At 31.1% G+C, this 23,859-nt stretch overlaps 3 protein-coding genes across 3 annotated transcripts; 2 read left to right on the forward strand and 1 right to left on the reverse strand.

The window, feature by feature from the left end:
• Window positions 1-4,110: 4,110 nt before the first annotated feature.
• On the forward strand, window positions 4,111-6,342 carry LOC113362865 (zinc finger protein 883-like). The gene is made up of 2 exons (XM_026605362.1): window positions 4,111-5,225; window positions 5,273-6,342. Exons 1-2 carry the CDS (start codon window positions 4,283-4,285, stop codon window positions 6,340-6,342), a joined length of 2,013 nt encoding a protein of 670 aa, XP_026461147.1. The 5' UTR covers window positions 4,111-4,282.
• Window positions 6,343-12,281: 5,939 nt separating this feature from the next.
• Window positions 12,282-13,416, reverse strand: LOC113362867 (gastrula zinc finger protein XlCGF8.2DB-like). The gene has a single exon (XM_026605363.1). It carries the CDS (start codon window positions 13,335-13,337, stop codon window positions 12,282-12,284), a length of 1,056 nt encoding a protein of 351 aa, XP_026461148.1. The 5' UTR covers window positions 13,338-13,416.
• A 4,784-nt stretch (window positions 13,417-18,200) lies between these two features.
• Window positions 18,201-19,130, forward strand: LOC113362868 (gastrula zinc finger protein XlCGF7.1-like). Its single transcript, XM_026605364.1, has one exon. The coding sequence runs from the start codon at window positions 18,201-18,203 to the stop codon at window positions 19,128-19,130; it is 930 nt and encodes a 309-aa protein (XP_026461149.1).
• The last annotated feature ends 4,729 nt before the right edge of the window (window positions 19,131-23,859 follow it).

Here is a 23,859-nt window from a genome sequence, read left to right on the forward strand (position 1 = left end):
CAGATTTTATCTACATATATTGGAAAGAGTTAACGTTGCGTTTAATGCATTAATCCTTTTTTTGTTATGATAACTATATTGTCATTCGAATACTCTTACTTCGGAACTTCCATTATTTGTATTTAATAGACAAAATATAAGAGCTTATGAATTGGACCATGACGTTTATAAAAGTTTACATGAAAAATAATTAAACAGAGTTTAATAAGGGGAGTTAGATTGAAGGATCTGTTCTCATATTACTAATAGTAAGAATGTTATAAACCAAACAGCAAAGTTAAAATAATCTATCTCAAATAAATTTAAAATTAAAATTTGAATGATTATTGATATTCAAAGAATATAGTTCCCCAAAATTAAAAAAATAATGTACATTTTTTTTTGTTTTTCCCAAAAATAATTGTTCCGTCAATACAAGCAAAAGGGTTTTTGAATCATTCAAATCAGATATTTCGTTCTCTCAAAAACTGCAATTTTTTGCACATTTACCTCGGTATCTCCAAAACGGCTGGGCTGCCTTTGCCAAAAACGAATCACCACTTCTACCCGTCATGGTCATGAACAGACAAATCACTTAAGTAGGACTCCATATGTTTATTTTTTAAATCAAATTGTTAAGTTACTTTATAGCTTTACTCAGTTAGCTTTGTCATCCGGAAATTGAGTATTTTGCCACTTTTGCCAGTTTTCTTTTACAGGCTATGAGTCTTTAAGCTTCGAGTGGACAGAAAAATCGCTCAACAATATCATTTGTGGGTGTTGAATTGCGAGCCGCATCAGTGATATTTTTATTGAGAATACTATTCAGAGGTGGGGAACCTTTTTGCCATTAGAGGCCGCACTTAAATTAGCAGCAATGAAAGAGGCCGCATAAGCTGATTGACCTAAAAAGTGACTTATGTGAAATTACTAACTTCCCGAAGGAGAAGTTAATCTTTTCATCAAAAAATCCGATTCGCTAATTTTATGTTTTCTCGACGTTTCAAGCCATTCTGAATCGAATGAGACCAAATTTGGAAAAAGTATGTGTATGTGTGTGTGTGAGTGTGAACAGATTTTTTGCCGTAAATCGACGTTTTCTCCAAAACGGATGGACCGATTTCAAAAATTTAAAAGCCATTCGATGTATCTCGATAAGGACTAGCGTTTCTGAGTTTCGTGCGACGATCGGCTGGGCCGTTTCTTTCTAAATTGCAGAAAAGTGAAAAAATTTTTGTCCACGTTTTAGCCCGCAATTCTGAATCGATTTTCAAAATTCAAAAACCGTTCGATAGATATTGGTTGGGAATCGTGCTGATTAGTTTTTGGTAAAGATCGGCCGGGCCGTTTTCTTGTAATGAAGTTTTTTTAAAAAAAAATTCGACGATTTTTATTATTATTTTTTTGACGGTAGATGCCATAGTCTTCTAGATCATACTAAACTATTACGGCCCCCACGACAACTCGTTTAGCTTTAAAAATTCGTCAAAGTTTGCAGAAATTAGTATGGTCTTTTTGGCATTTGTCAAAATTAGAACTTCCATCGAGGTTTGCTCCAAAACGCCTGAACCGATTGCAGAAATTTAAAAACCATTTGATGTATCTCGATGAGGATTATCGTTTCTCAGTTTTATGCGACGATCGGCCGAGCCGTTTCTTAGTAATTTGGAAAAAAGTGTTAAACTTTTGGTCCACATTTGTGCTGATACTACCGAATCGATATTAAAAAATCAAAAATTGTTCGAAAGATATTAGTTGGGAATGATACTCATTAGTTTTAGGTGAAAATCTACTGAGTCGTTTTCTTGTAATTAACTGTTGAAAAAAAATTAAGCCGATTTTTGGCGTTATATATCATGGTCTTATTGAACTTACTGAAATATTATTGCCTTACGACAAGTAGTTTAGTTTTAAAAATTTAGGAAAGTTTGAGAAAATGAGTAGCTCTTTTGACATTTGTTACTTGGTATAACGATAGAGTATCTTGTCTTAATGAACATGATACACAATTAAAGTCCTACAAAAAACTGGCTCAATTGTAAAAATTATTGATTTTTGAAAATTTGCTTTTAAAAAACACTCCGACCGGGTTGACTTGTTCGATTTTCAAAAAATTCACTTTGAATACTTTTAACAACTCATAAATTAATTTATCTATCATGGATTAAGTCGATTATTTACAGAAATCGGGAAGTTCATGTAACTTGCCTCAAGGCAAAATACTAATACCAACTAGTTTGGCTTTGGCTTTTGCTTGGCAAATGAGCAATTTATGACAAAATGACCAATAAATGTCGAGATGTAAAATTTCTGGGTGTCGAAGGAAATCGAACTGAATTTCATTCATTTTTTTTAAAGATTGGAAAAAAAGTTGGTATGTTTCTAACGTATGTAATGAGATAAAATCTACTTCGTTTCGATAAAATCGAATTTTAGTTCGTTTTAATTTTATTTAAACATTCATTTTTTATATAAAAATGATATTAAAGTCTTTTGATTTGAATTTGATTTTCATATTCTTATTGTTACATAATTATTTGAAATAAAAAATTATATATTTTTCTTATACGATTGAACTCACTGATAGATTTTTATTTTGCAAACTAAGGTGTTAAAGGTTAATTTAGAGAATTTCGGGCTCTGAAAAAACCAGATTAAATTCATTTGTGAACTTTCGGTATGAATATTCCTACTTGTTGTCATTCATGACAATATAGTTATCATAACAAAAAAAGGATTAATGCATTAAACGCAACGTTAACTCTTTCCAATATATGTAGATAAAATCTGGTTGCTCCGATCTCCGCCAAAGCTGCGGATTTGCTTTTGGTTGCGAGAAGTATAAATTTTTATCATTTTATTACGGATACGCATAAAAATCTTCAACGATTCTTTTGCAGTGTTAATTTTTTTATAATACTTCTTGAATCATATAAAAGGCGATGCCTTGCGAAATCGAAAGATGTAATATATTACATCTCTATTTTGTATCTGCCTAAGAGTCTGTGTTTCAGGCTAGTAATCTGATGTCATGTTACAATATGACTGTTTTTGGTGAGATTTTTGGCGGAACTGTCATAACGTTGATGTACAATAATTGTTTGAAAGTAACTCTGCTATTTTGTACTAGACCAGCGATGTCCAACCTAAATTACTCTTTGGGCCAAAATTTAGGAATATACAAGGCACTGGGCCGCAACAAATCTGGAAAACTAGTGGTGCATGGCATCGCGCCTTAAGGCAATTTGATGGAACTTGTCGTACCGTAATTCCAAACTTTTAAAAGCTTTAATATTTTTGAAAACTTTGATAAAATTAGATTTTTGAGAATCTTGAAATAATTGAAAAAAGTGGACTTTTTTGAAAAAATTTTTTTTTTGTATTTTAAAACTGTTTGAACATTCTTTATTTTAAAATAATCGTAATATGAACATTTTTTTGAAAATAACTCCCCACGATTACAATCATATGGACTTATAGACTGCTGAATGACTCGTGAACTAGTGTTGCCCACTTGTCCATAGAGCCGCTAGGCTCCCGTTGTCCGTTGCGTTGACAATTATTTGTCGTTATCTGTCAAGCGCTATCCATAGAGTATCATATCGCCATCTATTCATTCGATTAATGACCATTACTTTCGGTTGAAGTAGTGTTCAGACTTCTATATTAGCCTTTACAAAAATTATTTTATTTATTCAAATTGAAAATAATAATTTGTGCGATTGTTGTTTGTCATGGGGCCGCACAAAAATCGCCATCGGGCCGCATGCGGCCCGCGGGCCGCAGGTTGGACATGGCCGTACTAGACGGCAAGGGGCCGCACAAGAACCTCCCGGAGGCCGCAGGTTCCCCACCTATGACCTATTGCATTATCAATATAATCTGTACTTTTTAGAGGTACTTTGCAGCATAAATTGTCATCAATATATTTAGAAAATAATTCCCAATTAGTTTTTTTATTTGTTAATGATGGATTTTTAGATTGCAATTTGTAGTTTGAGCTAATAATAATTTCGGATTTCAAATTTTGCCGCCGAAAAACACACAGCTGATTTGTGTTTAACTTCAGCTTGATCTGTTGTTTATAAATGCAAAATGGAGGAGAAATGTCAAAGTGGTTTATGGAATTATTAAAGTTAAATTCGAAGATAAATTTAGTAAAAAGGTCAGTGTTAGCATTATATCATATTAAACAATAAACGAATTAGTAAATATTGTAACACATATATTATTATACACTTAGACTTCCCAATTTTTAAGAACTTATCACCAGTTTGTTTATTATAACCTACAAACTCCAAACATGTTTGAAGAAACAAATTTAAACAAAACAATTAAAACGGAACCGATCGATGATTATCCTCAAGTGAAGCAGGAATTTGATGATTATGAAAATACATCCGATTTGTATACGGATAATGATGATATATGTCTGCAGCAATTTCTAAAATCTGAGGTTACAATTGACGGGGAAATAAAACAAGAGACGATTGATGACCAATATGACGTGACTAGTACAAACAAAACTGTATTAGATGAAAATTCTTCCCTATGTAACGAAGAGATCAGTGAATCAAGTACGATAGTCGATAGTACAAACAAAACATTTGACAAAGTTTCAGGAAAAGATAAGACAACTAGTAAGTTGAAATACAAATGTAAATCATGCAGTAAAACATTTGTAGAAAAAGGTAACTTAAAAAAACATGAAAGGATCCATACTGGAGAGCGGCCTTATGAGTGCAAAATATGCAATAAAAGATTTTCACAGTCAAGTAATTTAAGACAGCATTTATCAGTGCATACAGGTGAACGTCCTTACGCATGTGAAATATGTAATAAAACATTCAGAATGAAAAAAATGTTAAAACAACATAAAGCCGTCCATTCTGGAGAACGCCGTAATGAGTGCAAAATATGCAATAAAACATTTAAAAGAAAAAATAATTTAAAACAACATGAAATGATTCACACTGAAGAAAGGCCTCATGAGTGCAACATATGCAATAAAAGATTTTCACGGCCAAGTATTTTAAGAGAGCATTTATCAGTGCATACTGAAGAACGACCTTACGCATGTGAAATATGTAATAAAACATTCAGAACAAAACCTATATTAATGCAACATAAAACAGTACATACTGGAGAACGCTGTAATGAGTGCAAAATATGCAATAAAACATTTTCAAATATAGGTAATTTAATAGCACATTTATCAGTGCATAGTGAAGAACGACCTTATGAATGTGAGACATGCAATAAAACATTAAAAGAAAAAATAATTTAAAACAACATGAAATGATTCACACTGAAGAAAGGCCTCATGAGTGCAACATATGCAATAAAAGATTTTCACGGCCAAGTATTTTAAGAGAGCATTTATCAGTGCATACTGAAGAACGACCTTACGCATGTGAAATATGTAATAAAACATTTAGAACAAAACCTATATTAATGCAACATAAAACAGTACATACTGGAGAACGCTGTAATGAGTGCAAAATATGCAATAAAACATTTTCAAATATAGGTAATTTAGTAACACATTTATCAGTGCATAGTGAAGAACGACCTTATGAATGTGAGACATGCAATAAAACATTCAAAACAAAAAATAATTTAAAACAACATGAAATCATTCACACTGAAGAAAGGCCTCATGAGTGCAACATATGCAATAAAAGATTTTCACGGCCAAGTATTTTAAGAGAGCATTTATCAGTGCATACTGAAGAACGACCTTACGCATGTGAAATATGTAATAAAACATTTAGAACAAAACCTATATTAATGCAACATAAAACAGTACATACTGGAGAACGCTGTAATGAGTGCAAAATATGCAATAAAACATTTTCAAATATAGGTAATTTAGTAACACATTTATCAGTGCATAGTGAAGAACGACCTTATGAATGTGAGACATGCAATAAAACATTCAAAACAAAAAATAATTTAAAACAACATGAAATCAGTCACACTGAAGAAAGGCCTCATGAGTGCAACATATGCAATAAAAGATTTTTACGGTCGAGTATTTTAAGAGAGCATTTATCAGTGCATACTGAAGAACGACCTTATGCATGTGAAATATGTAATAAAACATTCAGAACAAAACCTATATTAATGCAACATAAAACAGTACATACTGGAGAACGACCATATGAGTGCAAAATATGCAATAAAACATTTTCACATTCAGGTAATTTAATAACGCATTTATCAGTGCATAGTGAAGAACGACCTTATCTATGTGACATATGCAATAAAACGTTCAAAACAAAACCTATATTAATGCGACATGAAAGAAAACATACTAGAGAACAAACTGGAATTAAAAAGTCAACTGTTGAATCAGTCTAGAAACAGCCCGACCTAATAATCCTTATCCATTACACAACTTATATTGATACACAGGATATTAAATGCAATTTATTTAATATATATTTCAGTTACAACTATGGTTGTTACTCCTAACCAGTGCCTTGTATTGGTTAGTAATATCAATGTAATTGTTATTGTTTAAAAATATCAATACATAGTACAAATGCTATTTTTTTTTTGTTTTATTCAAAACATTACTATTTTGTTCTTCAATTATTCAATATTCTTAGTAAAACTCCTTTAGGCACGACTAGGGTGTAAATCAGTGCAAATGCAACGGAAGAGCGTTACGGCCGAGTCGAGTGCCAATGATTCGTGCCGTAATGAGTGCAATGCCCCCAAACTTTTTATCCAGCCCTGGTCCTAGTAGAAATCTTGATTTAATAAAACATCTTTGAATTGGTAGAATAATTTATCCCGTCTTCAGTAAATAATTATAGCGAAAATAAAAAAACAAATGAAAAATCCGTGCCGTGTAAGAAACGGAAATTTATTGAAATAATTTGTATTATTCGTGGTTACTATATATTTTTAGAAATAAATTTTTTAGGCAAGATGGATATTACAGCTACTCAAAGAATGAGACTGTATCGCCAGCGAAAAAGTGAAGAAAAAACAAACAGTCAATGAATGTATGTTAATTTTAATTACATGAAGTTCTTCAAACACAATTATTACATGATGAGTGAAATTGTGAAAACAAAACACAATCCACGACAATCCACTGTGTGAATGAATATTATAGAATTATTATTCAGCAATTACTTCATTTGTCTAGTGAAGGTTCAAGTCCTAAATGCTAATTACAATGACAAACCGATCATGTCGTATTTGAAGTATGACATTATTTAATTACATTATTGTTTTTAAATATATATTACATATTTTTAATGCTATTATTAATATATAATTTACAATTCATTATATAAATATGTATAATGATAGACATTAAAAAATGTGTGGATCACGAGTGTTACAATATTAAAAAGTAACATTATTCAAAATTGTTACATGTATTTATTTTACTTAAATGACATATTCTACAACTCTTTTTTGCACTCTTTTTTGTATTTATTTTTCTATGAGGCTAATTGTACGGTTGTTATAGCAACAATATCTAATTCTTCTTTCTTGGTAGTAAAAACTATGAAAAGTCAATTAATTGCTGTACCATCAGGCATATTTTACATATAAACTGTATATCACAAAGTAATCGGTGCTTGAATTTTCAAAATTGATTCAGAATTGTGAGCTGAAAAATTTTTCACTTTTCTGCTATTTATAAAGAAACAGCTTGGCCGATCATCGCACAAAACTGACAAATAATAGTCCTCATCGAGATTCATCGAATGGCTTTTAAATTTTTGCAATTGGTCAAGCCGTTTTTGAGAAAAGGTCGATTGACGGCAAAAAAATCTGATAACACACACACACACACATACTTTTTCTAAATATGGTCTCATTCGATTCAGAATGGCTTGAAACGTCGAGAAAACATAAAATTAGCTTTTAGCGGGATTTTTTATGAAGTTAAAAAAATTGAAAAGGTCGTTTTTGGTGTTGACAGTTGATGAATATAGAACTGTTGTGAAGTTAGATTCTAAATTTTAGAAGAGTGTCTTGTCTCTCTAATATAATAAATATTATATTAATGAAATAGTCAAATAAAATGTATATATAAAATATGAAAACTGTTTTTATAATCTCTCATACCAGGCATCTCTGTCGGACTGAGATTTGAAAATAATGTGTATAGATAAATAAATAAATAAATAAATAATATATATATATATATATATATATATATATATATATATCGGAAAACTCATGTAACTTGCCTCAAGGCAAAATACCAATACCAACTAGTTTCTTTCATAAACATTTAATATATTCTTTTATAAACTCAATATTAGAATGACTAATCATAACAAAATAAATAAAAAACAAATCAAAAATATTGTATTATATTTTTCGATAAGAAGCCGATAATAGCTCTTTTTTAAATTCCCGTAGGGCAAGTTATAGTAATCGCAAAAAAATCGAAAATAAAAATTTTATATATCTTTACGTTTCAAAACCTTCTGAACATTTTGGCATACCTTAGAAAAAATGAATGTATGTGTGTGTGTATGCGGATACAAATTTTCGTCGACGATTTCATACATTTCATACCGATCAACCGATTTGAATAATTCAAAAAACCATTCGATTCGCATCGTTAAGGAGACGTGCTGATTAGTTTTTGTCGAAGGCAGTTCTAGCCGTTCCAAAGATACGGGTCAAAAAATGCCAAAAACGGTAAATCAGTTTTTAAGAGAACAGAGCGTCCGATTTTAATAATTCAAGAAACATTTTACTTGTATTGACAAGATAAAAAAAACTGATTAAATTTTTGGGAAGGCAGATCTAGCGGTTATGGACTCTCAATAAAAATAATTTTAAAAAATGCCGTTTGGCGGTCCAAAATGTTTATTGAACTTATGCACATCAAATTATCAGATATTTTATAGAGATTTTCATTATGTGTACACATTTTGTGTAATTTTTCTCGGGTTCCGTACCAAGATTTTTAATTACGATAAGTCAAGTTCCAGCAATTGGCCTAAAGGCACGATGCTATGCAACCCACTAGTTTAGAAATTCTTAGATTTATAATAATGAATAGATAGATACAATTAACATAAACATATAACAATAAAGTATCCTTTGAAAATTCAGAAAAGAGCAATTCACGTGTTCATATATAATCTCAAAAACGATAAAGTTTGAATCATTATATATGTACAATAACAAAAAATTTCTTCATATTATATTATGTAAACTAAACAACTAACCGAATAGTAACCGAATATTCGGTGCAAGCCTAATGTGAAGTTTACGTTTTAAGGATTTTTTGAATACATAGACAGAAAATATTTATATAAAGCCCGGTGCACACGACGCCAGTTTTCATGCTGGACAGTTTTTGTTTGTTTGTTACCCTAGGAACGACATGATAAACCATAATTTACGATCTTGCGCGACATAATTTGCGATCTGGCCTGCTAGATTTCACGCATTCACAACGACGGTATACTCATCATAATTTCTAAGTAAAACCGTTGCCTTAACAACGTCAAAATTTGATTTCATAACAACTTCAGTCCTTGCAAATTCCTGCCGTATTTTACGAATGGAGCATGTCCTATGTCGGCGATAGATGAACGATCTCGTGGCCGATACCTTCAGTGTCCAATAGGAAAGCTGTATTTTGACACGAAAATATCAATGCGTACTTGATTCATGTACTTCGATTTTGAAAGCGTTTAGTTTTTATTTTGTAAATAGCTATTGGGTGCATTCGACTTGGACGCTTACGCGCTGTGAGCGCGCCGTGAGCGCGCTTTCATCGTTCGACTTGGCGCTGTTAGTGTGGCATAAGTACGCTCGTAGCACCATCGTAGGATGCTCGTAGCACATATTTTGCGCTCACATACGCTCACGCCACAGAGGTAGGGCAGCGTGAGCGTGAGCGTCAGTTGTTTTTACTATCTGTCATTTCATTTGTTTATTAATTGTCAAATTCATTATAATTCCGCAAAAATAGCAAGCTGTAGATCACAATTATTTCTTAATATTAATATTGATATTAATTAATTTTAAATTTAATTAATTTTAAATTTCAATTTTAATATTACTATTAATTAAGCATAAGCTAACCAAATTTCATTTATTTATTAATTGTTAAATTCTTTATAATCCCGCAAAAATGCCAAGTTGTATATCACATTTTTTTTATTCATATTATTTATTTTATTTTATCATATTATTTATTTATTTTAAATTCAATTAATTTTAAATAATTTTAAATTTTAATTTTAATATTACTATTAATTAAGCATACGCTATCCAAATTTCATTTATTTATTAATTGTTAAATTCTTTATAATCTCGCAAAAATGCCAAGTTGTATATCACAATTATTTTTAATATTAATATTAATATTAATTAATTTTAAATTCAATTAATTTTAAATAATTTTAAATTTTAATTTTAATATTACTATTAATTAAGCATAAGCTATCCAAATTTCATTTATTTATTAATTGTTAAATTCTTTATAATCCCGCAAAAATGCCAAGTTGTATATCACAATTATTTTTTAATATTAATATTAATATTAATTAATTTTAAATTCAATTAATTTTAAATAATTTTAAATTTTAATTTTAATATTACTATTAATTAAGCATAAGCAAACCAAATTTCATTTATTTATTAATTGTTAAATTCTTTATAATCCCGCTGAATGATCCAGAAAGTAATAAAATTTACACAATTACCGTTACCGCCAGTTGCCACCATTTTGATGCTTATTGACGCTCACAGTTTCCAAAACGAACGGAATTTAGTTATCGATTCTGAGCGCTTATCGGCCAAGTCGAACGCTAAAAATTCGTGCTTATAAGCGTGAGCGCTCACAGCGCGTAAGCGTCCAAGTCGAACGCACCCATTGTGTATATATAGCGGCGTGAATAAATGATTAGTTTAGGAAAGGCAGTTCAGTAATTTTAAAATATTCAAATTTCCGAAAAAATTTAAATATGCATTTTTTTTCAAATTTTCGTAATTTTATCTGAAATATCAAAAAAATTCAAAATTTCCAAAAAATTACAAAAAAATTCAAATCGTTTTATTTCAAAAATTTCGAAATTTGCAAAAATACTCAAAATTAAAAAAAAATTAGTTGGGTGTATGGCATCGTGCCTTGAAGCAAATTGCTGGAACTTCCCGTACCGTAACGAAATGATTGAGGAATATTAAATGTTTTAAAATAGATTATTATAAATATTGTAACATTGTCTAATATTTATAAGAATTATATAAACTGAATTGGAAAGTTGAAATTATTTGTTTAAAGTATATTAGAACAGAATTAAAATAAAAATCTGAATTATTTTCGATATACAAAAAAATTTTTTTTTCAAAGAAAAAAAATTGAAACAAGAATTTTTTTTCCAAAATCAATTGTTTCGGTAAAACAAGCAGAAAGTTCTTTGAATCATTTGAATCGGACGCTTAGTTCTCTCAAAAACTGCCATTTTTTGCACATTTAGCACTGTATCTTCGAAATGGGCTGGGCCTGCCTTTGCCAAAAACTAATTACCACTTCTCCCAATCATTACTAGTTGAATGTTTTTAGATCATTCAAATCGGATGCTCCGTTCTCTCAAAAACTCGATTTAAATTTTCTGCACTCATTGCTCTTTATCTCCGTAATTGCTGGACCTGCCTTTGCCAAAAACTAATCAGCACATCTCAAAATTTTTGAAGAAAAAAACTAAATATCTTTTAAGTTATCGTCGATCTCCAACGGCACAAATAGGCCTTTCACTGCTACAGTGATTCCGGCTTTCTACGTGGATCAAATCCAAAAAAAAAATCGTTAAACTAGATAATGTTGTCTGTAAAATGAACTATGATAAAACAGAAATCAAAAATTGATTAAATGGCGGCGTTTTTTATAAAAAAGTTTTTGGACTGCCAAAATTATCGATTTGAAATTTTGGTATGTTATTTTTAAAGGTATAACCTATCGAAATATGAAAAAATATGAAAATTCGACTACAGTTTGAAAATTTCACACTAGTTGTGCCCCTTAAACTGAAGCATTTTATTATCTTTTAATTATTATTATTTTACTTAATTCACAGTATATATTTATAATAATCTATTTGAAAATGTACGAAATTAATATTAATCATAAAATAAGTGAAAATCTGGGGCAAAATTCTTGCTCGCTAGAAATCCTGGTACGATAGAAATCATATTACAAGGAATACTGGCGTCGTGTGCACCGGGCTTAAATTTATTCATAATTCTATATATTTGTACAGTAGTAATAAAATTGACAATAAGTAATTCATATATGTTTCACACTATTTCACACATGAAGTTAGTTTCTGCTTATTATTATTTCGTTGATTTTCATCATGTTCCCCACTATGAACATTCAATTTGTGTCTCCTCAAGGTGCTCCTTAGTGCAAAATCTTTATTGCATATTTCACATTTAAAAGGACGCTCTTTGGTATGAGTGATCATGTGCTTTTTTATTAAATAATATTTTCGTGTGAATGCCTGATAGCATATTTCACATTTGAAAGGGCGTTCTCCTGTATGAATATGCATGTGCCTTGTCAAAACGCTCAAGTGTGAGAATGTTTTACTGCATATTTCACATTTGAAAAGACGCTCTTTGGTATGAATGATCATGTGTGGTTTCAGACTGCATTTTCGAGCAAATGTCTGGTTGCATATTTCACATTTAAAAGGACGCTCTTTGGTATGAGTAACCATGTGTGATTTCAGATTAGATTTTTGTGGAAATGTCCGATTGCATGTTTCACATTTGAAAGGACGCTGTCCTGTATGAATAAACATGTGAATTTTCAAATCTTTTTCTCGAATATATGTTTTATTGCATATTGCACATTTGAAAGGGCGCTGTCTTATATGAACAACTATGTGATTTTTCAAATCTGTTTTTTGGTTGAATATCTTAAGGCATATTTGACATTTGAAAGGGCGCTCTGTGCTATGTAGAACCATGTGCGCTGCCAAAAATGAAATTTGTTTAAATGACTCATGACATACACCACACTTATGGATGCCTTCTTCGTTACAACTGGGTTTGTGATCGGCCATGTGCTCTTTTAAATAATTAGATTCTGGAAATGAGATATTACAAATGTCACATTTATAAGACGGTGGCTCAATTACCTCCTGCTTGACTTCTTCCTCTATAGTCACTTCGGAATTCATAAATCTTTCCAGACACGTTTTATCATCCTCTAAATAGGATTCAGACTTAACAATACCATCTACATAATTAAATTCATCATCAGTTTCACGTTTAACGTCTTCCATTGAATATTCTGGTGGTTCAAGTTTAATTTTCTGATCATTCACAGACTTAATCGTTGCTTCCGACATTTTTATATATCTTCACTACGTATATTTAACAATTACTATCAGTTACGTATTATTTAATAATCTATTTTATACAATTGTTTTAAATATCATCATGAATTTAATTAAATATTAAATAAAACTTTAGCATTTGACATTTGAAGCATAGAGTATGTTTTTAGGAAAAAGAGACATTCTTCTAAGTTCAACACCACCATAGATAAAAGAAGAGTAGAACACCACCTTAAATCAGGCTAAGAATTTTGACATTTGCACATTTCAGCCAGCATGAAGTTGGCGACGAAATAGAAGTTAGCTGTCAAGTTGAAATGTATTGGATTCATAACTTTGACAGGTAAAACCTGTCAAGATCATTATTATCACAGACAAACAAGTATTATTTTTATTATGATTATTATATTGTCTAATAGCAAGATGATAGCATTTACCTTAGACAATATATTACGTTAAAATACAATATATATTGTTCCATCATAGCAAATATAGCAGAAAAAACGAAATATATCTGTCAATTCCAAGACAGTATGAAGTATTTTGATATAGTATTATAACATCAAAAGAGTTTCAATTTTATTTCATTTACTGAACCTTCTATTTGTTGTTTGTTGAGTTTTAGTTAGCTTCCACTGAATTAAGGTTAAGATCGTAACCAAACTAAACCTAACAAAAATAATGAATAACCCTATGCGTAAAACGTAAGCCTAAATTATTTTTTAAAACAAAATTATAACTAAAACATTGTATAAAATCTAGACTAAAATGATCTTTGAATGAAAAGAATCCTAAAACATAACCATAAAATGTAAAAATTAAAATAAGAACTAAATAGGCGCGTAATCAAAAAGCTAGACTAAAATGATTTTTGAATGAAAAGAATCCTAAAACATAACCCTAAAATGTAAAAATAAAAATAAGAACTAAATAGGCGCGTAATCAAAAAGCCAAAGCGAATAAACTTGAACGAACATAACAAAAATAAACACAAAAAGAATGAATCATAACGTAAAGCTAAAAAATATTAATATCAAATATGAAACAAGCTTATTTGATAAAAAAAAAACCAATACACCGACGCAACGCTGTTATAAAAATGAACAAAATGGTCGACGCGCTCTTGACATGTGAAATGCTTGACAGCTTGATATCTGTCTTCGCCGGCAACTTCATGCTGGCTGAATTGTGCGCAAGTGTCAAAGTCTTAGCTTGATTTAATGCCTCCTCTAAGTTCACAACAATTTGCGAACAATTTGAGAATCCATAGATAAAAGAAGAGTGAGAGTGAGTGACAGAATCATAATATAACAAGTTGGGCGCATGGCATCGTGCCTTAAGGCAAATTGCTGGAACTTCCCGTACCATTTTTTTTTTTTAAATATTGACACTGTTGAAAAAAATTTACTTAAAAAAATTAGATTTTTGAGAAACTATAAATTTGATAAAAAAATACTTTTTTTTGAAAAAAAATTTTTTTTAAAAAAAAAATGTTTTCTTTATTTTGACATATTTTGGAAATTCTGAACTTTTTTTCAAAGCAATCGTACTGCTTTAACTGCATAGGGACGAAATGTCAAAGCGCATAAGCGCCACGTCGCCATCTAACGGATGAACATTGGTTCGGAACCCATAAAAATGTAAACAAAAGTTTTATTTATTGTTAAATTCTCTATAAATAATCTGATGATTTGATGTGCATATGTCTAATGATCATTTTTTACCGCCAAATGGCATTTTTTTTACTTTTTTCACTAGATCTCCGAAGCTGCTAACCCTGCCTACATGAACAATTCTTCCTCTTGTCAATACAAGTAAAATGTTTTTTAAATTATTAAAATCGGACGCTGCGTTCTCTTAAAAACCGAGTTACTGAGTTTTTGGCACTTTTTGCCCCGTATCTTCAGAACGGCTAGACCTGCCTTCACCAAAAACTAATCAGCACGTCTTCTTATATAATGTGAGTCGAATGTTTTATGAATTATTCAAATCGGTTGATCGGTGTTCCCGAAATCGACGACGAACATTTGTATCCGCACACACACACACGCACACACAAGTCGCAAGCACGGCGAAGTAAATTATTATACTACGCAAATGCTATCGGGGCACGGCTGTTTTCGAGCCTACCTACACCGCTTCAGGCACGATAGCTCGCCGGATTGCCCATATTGTTTGGGCGAAATCGAAGATGCTGAGCATGTGTTGAAGTGATGCTGACAAGTGATGCTGCTTGGAACGCCATAGACAGATGTGCGAGAGATGTTTTAATGGACCTGCGTTCTATAGAGAGAGAAAGGGCGAATGGACTTCGCCCATTTAAAAGATAAGTATAATGTTTATGAATTATAGCATTGATTATAACAAGTTAAGAATTTATATCATTCTAGATCATCCCCCCACGAAGTAATGCCTAACGGCGGTTTCCGTGGGGACCAGAGGCAAGGGCAAAGCGGAGGTTTTAGTCGGTATTATACCAGGGCGGTATCGAGTCCGACATACCCAGACAGAAGACCGGTCTGGGACGCATAAAGGCATTTCCTTCGCTATACAAAAAAAAACACACACACACGCACACACACACATACACACACACATACATTCATTTTTTCTATGCCAAAATATTCAGAAGTAGTACGCGGCATACATCATCACGTCATCGTTCATTTATGTTATTATTTTTGTATTACTGTTTTAATTTAATTTTTATTTTAACTTTTTTCATTTTATATTCAATGTATTGCATTTTTTTTTTTTGCTCATATCAATTTTGTAAATAAGACATTAAAGTCTTGATTAACAAAAATAAATTGTAACAAAAAAAAAAAAAAAATATTCAGAAACCTTCAAAACGTCGAGAAATGCAAAAAAATTCATTTTCGATTTTTTTTGGTAATTACTATAACTTGCCCTACGGGAAGTTAATTAAAAACTTTGGAGCGAAGCCCTACCAATGGCAGTACATAAATATAAAACTAGTGGTGTATGGCATCGTGCCTTAGGGCAAATTGCTGGAACTTCCCGTATCGTAGTGAAGTATTCGAGGAATATTAAATGCTTTCAAATAAATTGTTATAAATGCTGTAACTTTCATTATTCGCATTTTATGAAACTTAATGAAGTGGAGTTAGAATGAAAGATCTTATCTCATATTTCTAAGAATTATATGAATTGAATTGCAAAGTTAAAATTATTTATTTCAAGTATATAAGTGAGCTCTGCAATTTTTGCAAGAATTAGTGTTAAAACCCGAATCATTTTCAATATGCCAAAAATTTTTTTTGAAAATTAAAAAAAAAACTGATTTGGCCAAAAAACAATCGTTTTGTCAATACAAGCGGATGCTTTATTCTCTCAAAAACTATCGTTTTTTGCACGTTTTGCTCCTTATCTCCAAAATGGCTGGACCTGCCTTTTTTGCATGCCAAAATATAATGTTACAAATTTAATGTTTTTTAAATCATTCAAATCGGATCACCCGTTCTCTCAAGAACTCTACTTATATTTTTTGCTCTTTTTACCCCGTATCTTCAAAACGGTCAGACCTGCTTTTGTCAGTAACTAATCAGGACGTCTCCCTATCAATAGAAAACAAATGTTTTTTTGGATAATTCAAATCGGTTGATCCTTGCGCCTGAAATCGTAGACGAAAAATTATAGACACACAAGATACGCACATCCATTTTTTCTTACTATAAATTATCTTATGGGAAGTTAATAAATAATCTGAAATAAGCAATACTAAAAGAAAGATACGGGTAAGCTCCCGATTGAAATGATTCAAAAAACATTCAACTCGTAATGATGGGGAGAAGTGGTGATTAGATTTCGGGAAAAGCAGGCCCAGCCGTTTCGGAGATACGGAGCTGAGAACGAAGCATCCGATTATATTGACAAAATGATTGTTTTTTGGATAAAACATAAAAAAATCAATGTTTTTCAGAGATCACTTATATACTTGAAATAAATAATTTTAACTTTGCAATTCAGTTTATCTAATTTTTAGAGATGTGAAATAAGATCCTTCATTCTAACTCCCCTTCATTAGGTTTGTTAAATACGAATAATGAAAGTTACAGTATTTATAATAATCTATTCCAAAGCATTTAATATTACTCGAATACTTCATTACCGCACGGGAAGTTCCAGCAATTTGCCCTAAGGGACGATGCACATCATAGATAAGGGAAGAGTGTTTCTAACTTATACTTTTTTTTTTAATTTGAAAATTTGCTTTATTTGTCTTAAATACATACATTGATTTTTACATAAAGATACAAATTGTATACACCTATTCTGGAATATCATTATACTATCATAATATAATTTGTTTGCATATATATAAATTGTTTCAATTAGCTTATATAAGTATGGAAAGAGCTATTACAAACATACTGCCATATTTTCTAACTTATAGATTATGATTTCATAAGTAATAATAATGATAAAATTAGAAACCATAAAATCCTTAAAAACGTCAGTTGATAATATATCAATCTGATCAAAAAAAAATCTAATATTCATATATTATTAACCTCTTAACGGTCACGGTTAATTATTAACCACTTAACGGTTATGTTTACTTATCTATGGGTCACGCACGAACGCTACTCGCGCCTAGTGGACAAAATAAAATTTATATCTCAAAGGTGGTAAGTGTCTCGTCTTCTTCTTTATGAAAAACACTCTATGCTTTAAATGTCAAGCTACTAAAAGGTGTTCATATTCTATAACAAATGTGAATTCAATTAAAGTCGTTATTATCCTGTTATTATCACATTCAAAAACATTATTGATTAACAATAAATATTAATTGGTATGTAATTGTTGAATCCAATAATATTTATTAAATGTACGTAGTGAAGATATATAAAAATGTCGGAAGCAACTATTAAGTCTGTGAATGATCAGACAATTAAACTTGAACCACCAGAATATTCAATGGAAGACGTTAAACGTGAAACTGATGATGAATTTAATTATGTAGATGGTATTGTTAAGTCTGAATCCTATTTAGAGGATGATAAAACGTGTCTGGAAAGATTTATGAATTCCGAAGTGACTATAGAAGAAGAAGTCAAGCAGGAGGTAATTGAGCCACCGTCTTATAAATGTGACATTTGTAATATCTCATTTCCAGAATCTAATTATTTAAAAGAGCACCTGGCCGATCACGAACGCAGTTGTAACGAAGAAGGCATCCATAAGTGTGATGTATGTCATGAGTCATTTAAACAAATTTCATTTTTGGCAGCGCACATGGTTCTACATAGCACAGAGCGCCCTTTCAAATGTCAAATATGCCTTAAGACATTCAATCAAAGAAAAGGTTTGAAAAATCACATAGTTGTTCATACAGGACAACGCCCTTTCAAATGTGCAATATGCAATAAAACATATATTCGAAAAAAAGGTTTGAAAGTTCACATGCTTGTTCATACAGGGCAGCGCGCTTTCAAATGTGAAATATGTGATAAAGCATTCGCTCTAGCATATATTCTGAAAATGCACATGATCACTCATTCCAAAGAGCATGCTTTCAAATGTGAAACATGCAATCGGACATTCACACAAAAATGTAGTCTGAAACAACACATGATCATTCATACCAAAGAGTGTCCTTTCAAATGTGAAATATGTAGTAAAGCATTCTCTAAATTGGGTGACTTGACAAGGCACATGCGTATTCATACAGGAGAACGCCCTTTCAAATGTGATACATGCAATAGGGAATTTGCGGTATCAAACAACTTGAGGAGACACAAATTAAATGTTCATAGTGGGGAACATGATGAAAATCAATGAAATATTAACAAGCAGGAACTAACTTTGTGTGTGAAATTGTGTGAAACATCTACGAATTAATTATATTTTGTTTGCATTGTATATTTTGTTACTACTGTATAAATATATAGAACTATGAATAAATTTATATAAATATTTTCTGTCTATGTATTCCAAAAATCCTTAAAATGTAAACTATTCGGTTAGTTGTTTAGTTTACATAATATGAAGAAATTTTTCGTTATTGTGCATATATAATGATTCAAACTTTATCGTTTTTGAGATTATAAATGAACACGTAAATTGCTCTTTTCTAAATATTCAAGGATACTTTATTATTACATGTTTATGTTAATTAATATGAATCATTCATTCAATGGTTACACGCATGTGTAGTATCTATACAATGAAGTCATTCATTATACTCAATCTAAGCATTTCCAAACTAGTGGGGTGCATGGCATCATGCCTTAAGGCAAATTGCTGGAACTTCCCGTACCGTAACGAAATGTTCGAGGAATACTGAATGTTCTCAAATAGATTATTATTAATATTGTAACATTGTCTAATATTTATAAGAATTATATAAACTGAATTGCAAAGCTTTGTTTAAAGTATATTAGAACTTTAGTCAGAATTAAAAATAAAATCTGAATTATTTTCGATACACAAAAAAATGATACAATTTTTTTTTTTCTAAAATCAATTATTTTGTTAAAACAAGCTGAAAGTTCTTTGAATCATTTAAATTGGACGCTTAGTTCTCTCAAAAACTGCCATTTTTGCACATTTAGCTTAGTATCTTCGTAATGGCTGCGCCTACCTTTGCCAATAACTAATAACAACTTCTCCCAATCATTACTAATTGAATGTTTTAGATCATTCAAATCGGATACTCCGTTCTTTCAAAACTCGATTTCTATTTTCTGCACTCTTTGCTCCGTATCTCCGTAACGGCTGTACTTATAAGTATACCTTTGCCAAAAACTAATCAGCACATCTCCCTTTTAATAGGAATCGAATGATTTTTGAACCATTCACATCGGTTGATCTGTGCGCCCGAAAACGTGACTGGAAATTTGTATCCATACATACATACACACACACACACACACATATCCATTTTTTCTGAGGTATGCCAAATGTTCAGAAACCTTCAAAACGTCGAGAAATGTAAAATTTTCATTTTCGATTTTCGGCCCATTACAATAACTTACCCTACGGGAGTTAATTATTATATATTTTTACTTTTCAGAGGTTTTTGAACATTTTGGCATACCTCAGAAAAAATTGAAGTGTGTGTGTGTTTTTGTATGTCCAGGTTTTCAGGCGCACGGATCAACCGATTTAAATGGTTCAGACAACATTCGATTTCTGTTGATAGGGAAATGTGCCGATTAGTTTTTGACAAAAGCAGGTCCAGCCATTACGGAGATATGGAGCAAAGAGTGCAGAAACGGAGTATCCGATTTGAATTATCTAAAAATAATTTAATTTGTAATGACGGGAGAGAAGTGGTGATTTTTTTGGCAAAAGCAGGTCCAGCCGTTTCGGAGATACCGAGCTAAATGTGCAAAATTGGCAGTTTTTGAGAGAACTAAGAATTTAATTTGAATGATTCAAAAAAGTTTTTACTTGTTTTAACAAAATAATTGCTCTTGGAAAGAAATATTTGTTCAAACTTTTTTTTTGAGAAAAAAAGTCTTTTTTGAATACCGAAAATAAATAAAATTTTAATTTTTTTCTAACTAAAGTTCTAAGCTCACATATATACTTAAAATAAATTATTTCAACTTTGCAATTCAGTTTTTATAACTCTTATAAATATTAAGCAATGTACTTAATTTTAAATTCGGTTGATCAAGTTTTGTTTATTTAGTTTTCTGTAACATATTTAAGTTACAGAATTTAAAAAAAATAATCTATTTGTAAACATTTAATATTTCTTGAATATTTCATTACGGTACGGGAAGTTCCAGCAATTTGCCTTAAGGCACGATGTCATACGCCACCAGTTCTTTGAATCATTTACATCGGGTGGTCTGTTATCTCAAAAACTGCCATTTTTTGTACATTGAGCTCGGTATCTCCAAAATGCCTGGATCTGTCTTTGCCAAAAACTAATCACCACTTCTCTACATCATTACGAATGTTTTTTGGATCATTCAAATCGGATACTCTGTTCTCTCAAAAACTTGATTTCTATATTCTGCACTCTTTGCTTTGTATTTCCGAAACGGCTGGATCTGCTTTGCTAAAAACTAATCACCTCTTCTCCCTATCATTACGAATAGTTTTTCTAATACGTATTCTCAAAAACTCAATTTCTATTTTCTGCACGCTTTGCTACGTATCTCCGTAACTGCTAGACCTGCCTTTGCCAAAACTAATCAGCACATCTCCCTATCAATAGGAATCGAATGTTTTTTGGACCATTGAAATCGGTTGATAACACATACATCCATTTCTTCTAAGATATGCCAAAATGTTCAAAAACCTTTGAAACGTGAAAATATGCAAAAATTTTAAATTTCTAATTTGTGGACAATTACTATAACTTATCATACGGGAAGTTAAATATATAAATGTTAGTTATTAACTTCCCGAAGGAGAAGTTTATGTTTTCATCAAAAAATCCAATTCGCTAATTTTATGTTTTCTCGACGATTCAAGCCATTCTGAATCGAATGCGACCAAATTTGGAAAAAGTATGTGCGTGTTACTGTGTGTATATGTGTGTGCGTGTATGTGAACAGATTTTTTGTCGTAAATCGACGTTTTTCGTCTACGTTTTAGCCCGCAATTTTGAATCGATTATGAAAATTCAAAAACCGTTCGAAAGATATTGGTTGGGAATCGTGCTGATTAGTTTTTGGTAAAGATCGGCGGGGCCGTTCTTTTGTAATAAAGTTTCTTTAAAAAAAATTTGACGATTTTAATTATTATTTTTTTGACGGTAGATACATAGTCTTCTAGATCATACTAAAATATTACGGCCCTACGACAACTCGTTTAGCTTTAAAAATTCGTCAAAGTTTGCGAAAATTAGTATGGTCTTTTCGGCATTTGTCAAAATTAGACATTTGATCGACGTTTGCTCAAAAACGCCTGAACCGATTTAAGAAATTTAAAAACCATTTGATGTATATCGATGAGGATTATCGTTTCTCAGTTTTGTGCGACGATCGGCCGAGCCGTTTCTTTGTAATTTGAAAAAAAGTGTTAAACTTTACGTCCACATTTGAACTCATCCTACCGAACCGATTTTAAAAATCAAAAACTGTTCGAAAGATATTAGTTGGGAATGATACTGATTAGTTTTAGGTGAAAATCTACCGAGCCGTTTTCTTGTAATTAACTGTTGAAAAAAAATTTAAGCCGATTTTTATGGAACTTTTTTTTGGCGATATATATCATGGTCTTATAGAACTTACTGAAATATTAATGCCTTACGACAAGTAGCTTAATTAGACAAAATTCATCCAAGTTTGAGAAAATGTGTAGTTTTTTTTACTTTAGCTAAAATTAAAATTAGACGATTTACTTGGTATAATGATAGAGTACTTGGTCTTAATAAACATGCTAAACAATTAAAATCCTACAAGAAACTGGCCCAATTATAAAAATTATTGATTTTTGAAAATTTTCTTTAAAAAATATTCCGACCGAGATGACGTGTTCGATTTTTAATAATGTGTAATAAATCCATTTCGAAAACTTTTAACTATTCATAAATTAATTTATCTATCATGGATTAAGTCGATTATTTACACATATCGGGAAGTTCGTGTAACTTGCCTCAAGGCTAAATACCAATACCAACTAGTTTAAATTTGTAAAAGTTTGTCGATTGTTCGACAGGTGGACCATAGAGAATTGTTTTCAATTGCAAAATATTGAAAACATCTCGTCTTTATAAAAACATACTCTATGCTTCAACTGTCATCTCAAATGTCAAACAACTAATATTGCTATTTTTAATAATAAATAAAAATATACTTAAATTTATAATTATAGTATTAAAGATTATTGATTAAAAATAAATTATTAAATAATTATTCACCATAATTCATATTATAGAATATAAGCAGTGAGAAAATCTAAAAATGTCAGAAGAAACAACTATGTCTATAAATGCTCAGAAAATTAAAATTGAGCCCCCAGAATATTCAGTAGAAGAAATTACATGTGAAATTGAGGACCAAAATGATGGTCTTGATGGTATTATTAAGTCTGAGGATAATGAAACATGTCTGGAAAGATTTAAGATTGAGGAAAAATTAGACAGCAATTAAATGAGACTCCTTATAAAGGTGACTTTAGTAATAGCTCATTTGCAGAATCGAATGATTCAAAACAGCCTTTAATCAATCACTTGCCAAGTCCCAGCAAAGAAGGCTCTTACAAGTGCGATGAATGCATTAAGACCTTCAAACATCGGTCAACTTTAGCAAGACACATGATTACTCACAGTACAGAAAAACATTTCAAATGCGGAATCTGTCACAAAGCTTTCAACACGATCAGACAAATTGAAGTCCCACATGATTATACATTCAGAGGAACGCCCTTTTAAATGCGAATTATGCGATTTAGCATTCAATAAAAAAAGTCACTTAACAAACCACGCACTTATTCATACCGGGAACACCCTTTTAAATGTGACTTATGTCTAAAAACATTCTCCCAAGCAGCTAGTCTGACCAGACATATGCTTATTCACACCACGGAGCGCCCTTTTTAAATGTGA

This window comes from Ctenocephalides felis, unplaced genomic scaffold (genome assembly GCF_003426905.1).
Source record: "Ctenocephalides felis isolate EL2017-DRISC unplaced genomic scaffold, ASM342690v1 CF-g0.4_SCAFFOLD_00845, whole genome shotgun sequence".
NCBI classification, from domain to species: domain Eukaryota; kingdom Metazoa; phylum Arthropoda; class Insecta; order Siphonaptera; family Pulicidae; genus Ctenocephalides; species Ctenocephalides felis.

What these genes read in the sequence shown, in the direction of transcription:
- LOC113362865 (XM_026605362.1), top strand. Translation starts at nt 4,283, where the DNA reads ATGTTTGAAGAAACAAATTTAAACAAAACAATTAAAACGGAACCGATC. An exon ending in TGAAGAACGACCTTATGAAT is followed by an intron (nt 5,226 to 5,272) that starts GTGAGACATGCA and finishes ATTTAAAACAAC; the next exon opens with ATGAAATGATTCACACTGAA.
- LOC113362867 (XM_026605363.1), bottom strand. Translation starts at nt 13,337, where the DNA reads ATGTCGGAAGCAACGATTAAGTCTGTGAATGATCAGAAAATTAAACTT.
- LOC113362868 (XM_026605364.1), top strand. Translation starts at nt 18,201, where the DNA reads ATGTCGGAAGCAACTATTAAGTCTGTGAATGATCAGACAATTAAACTT.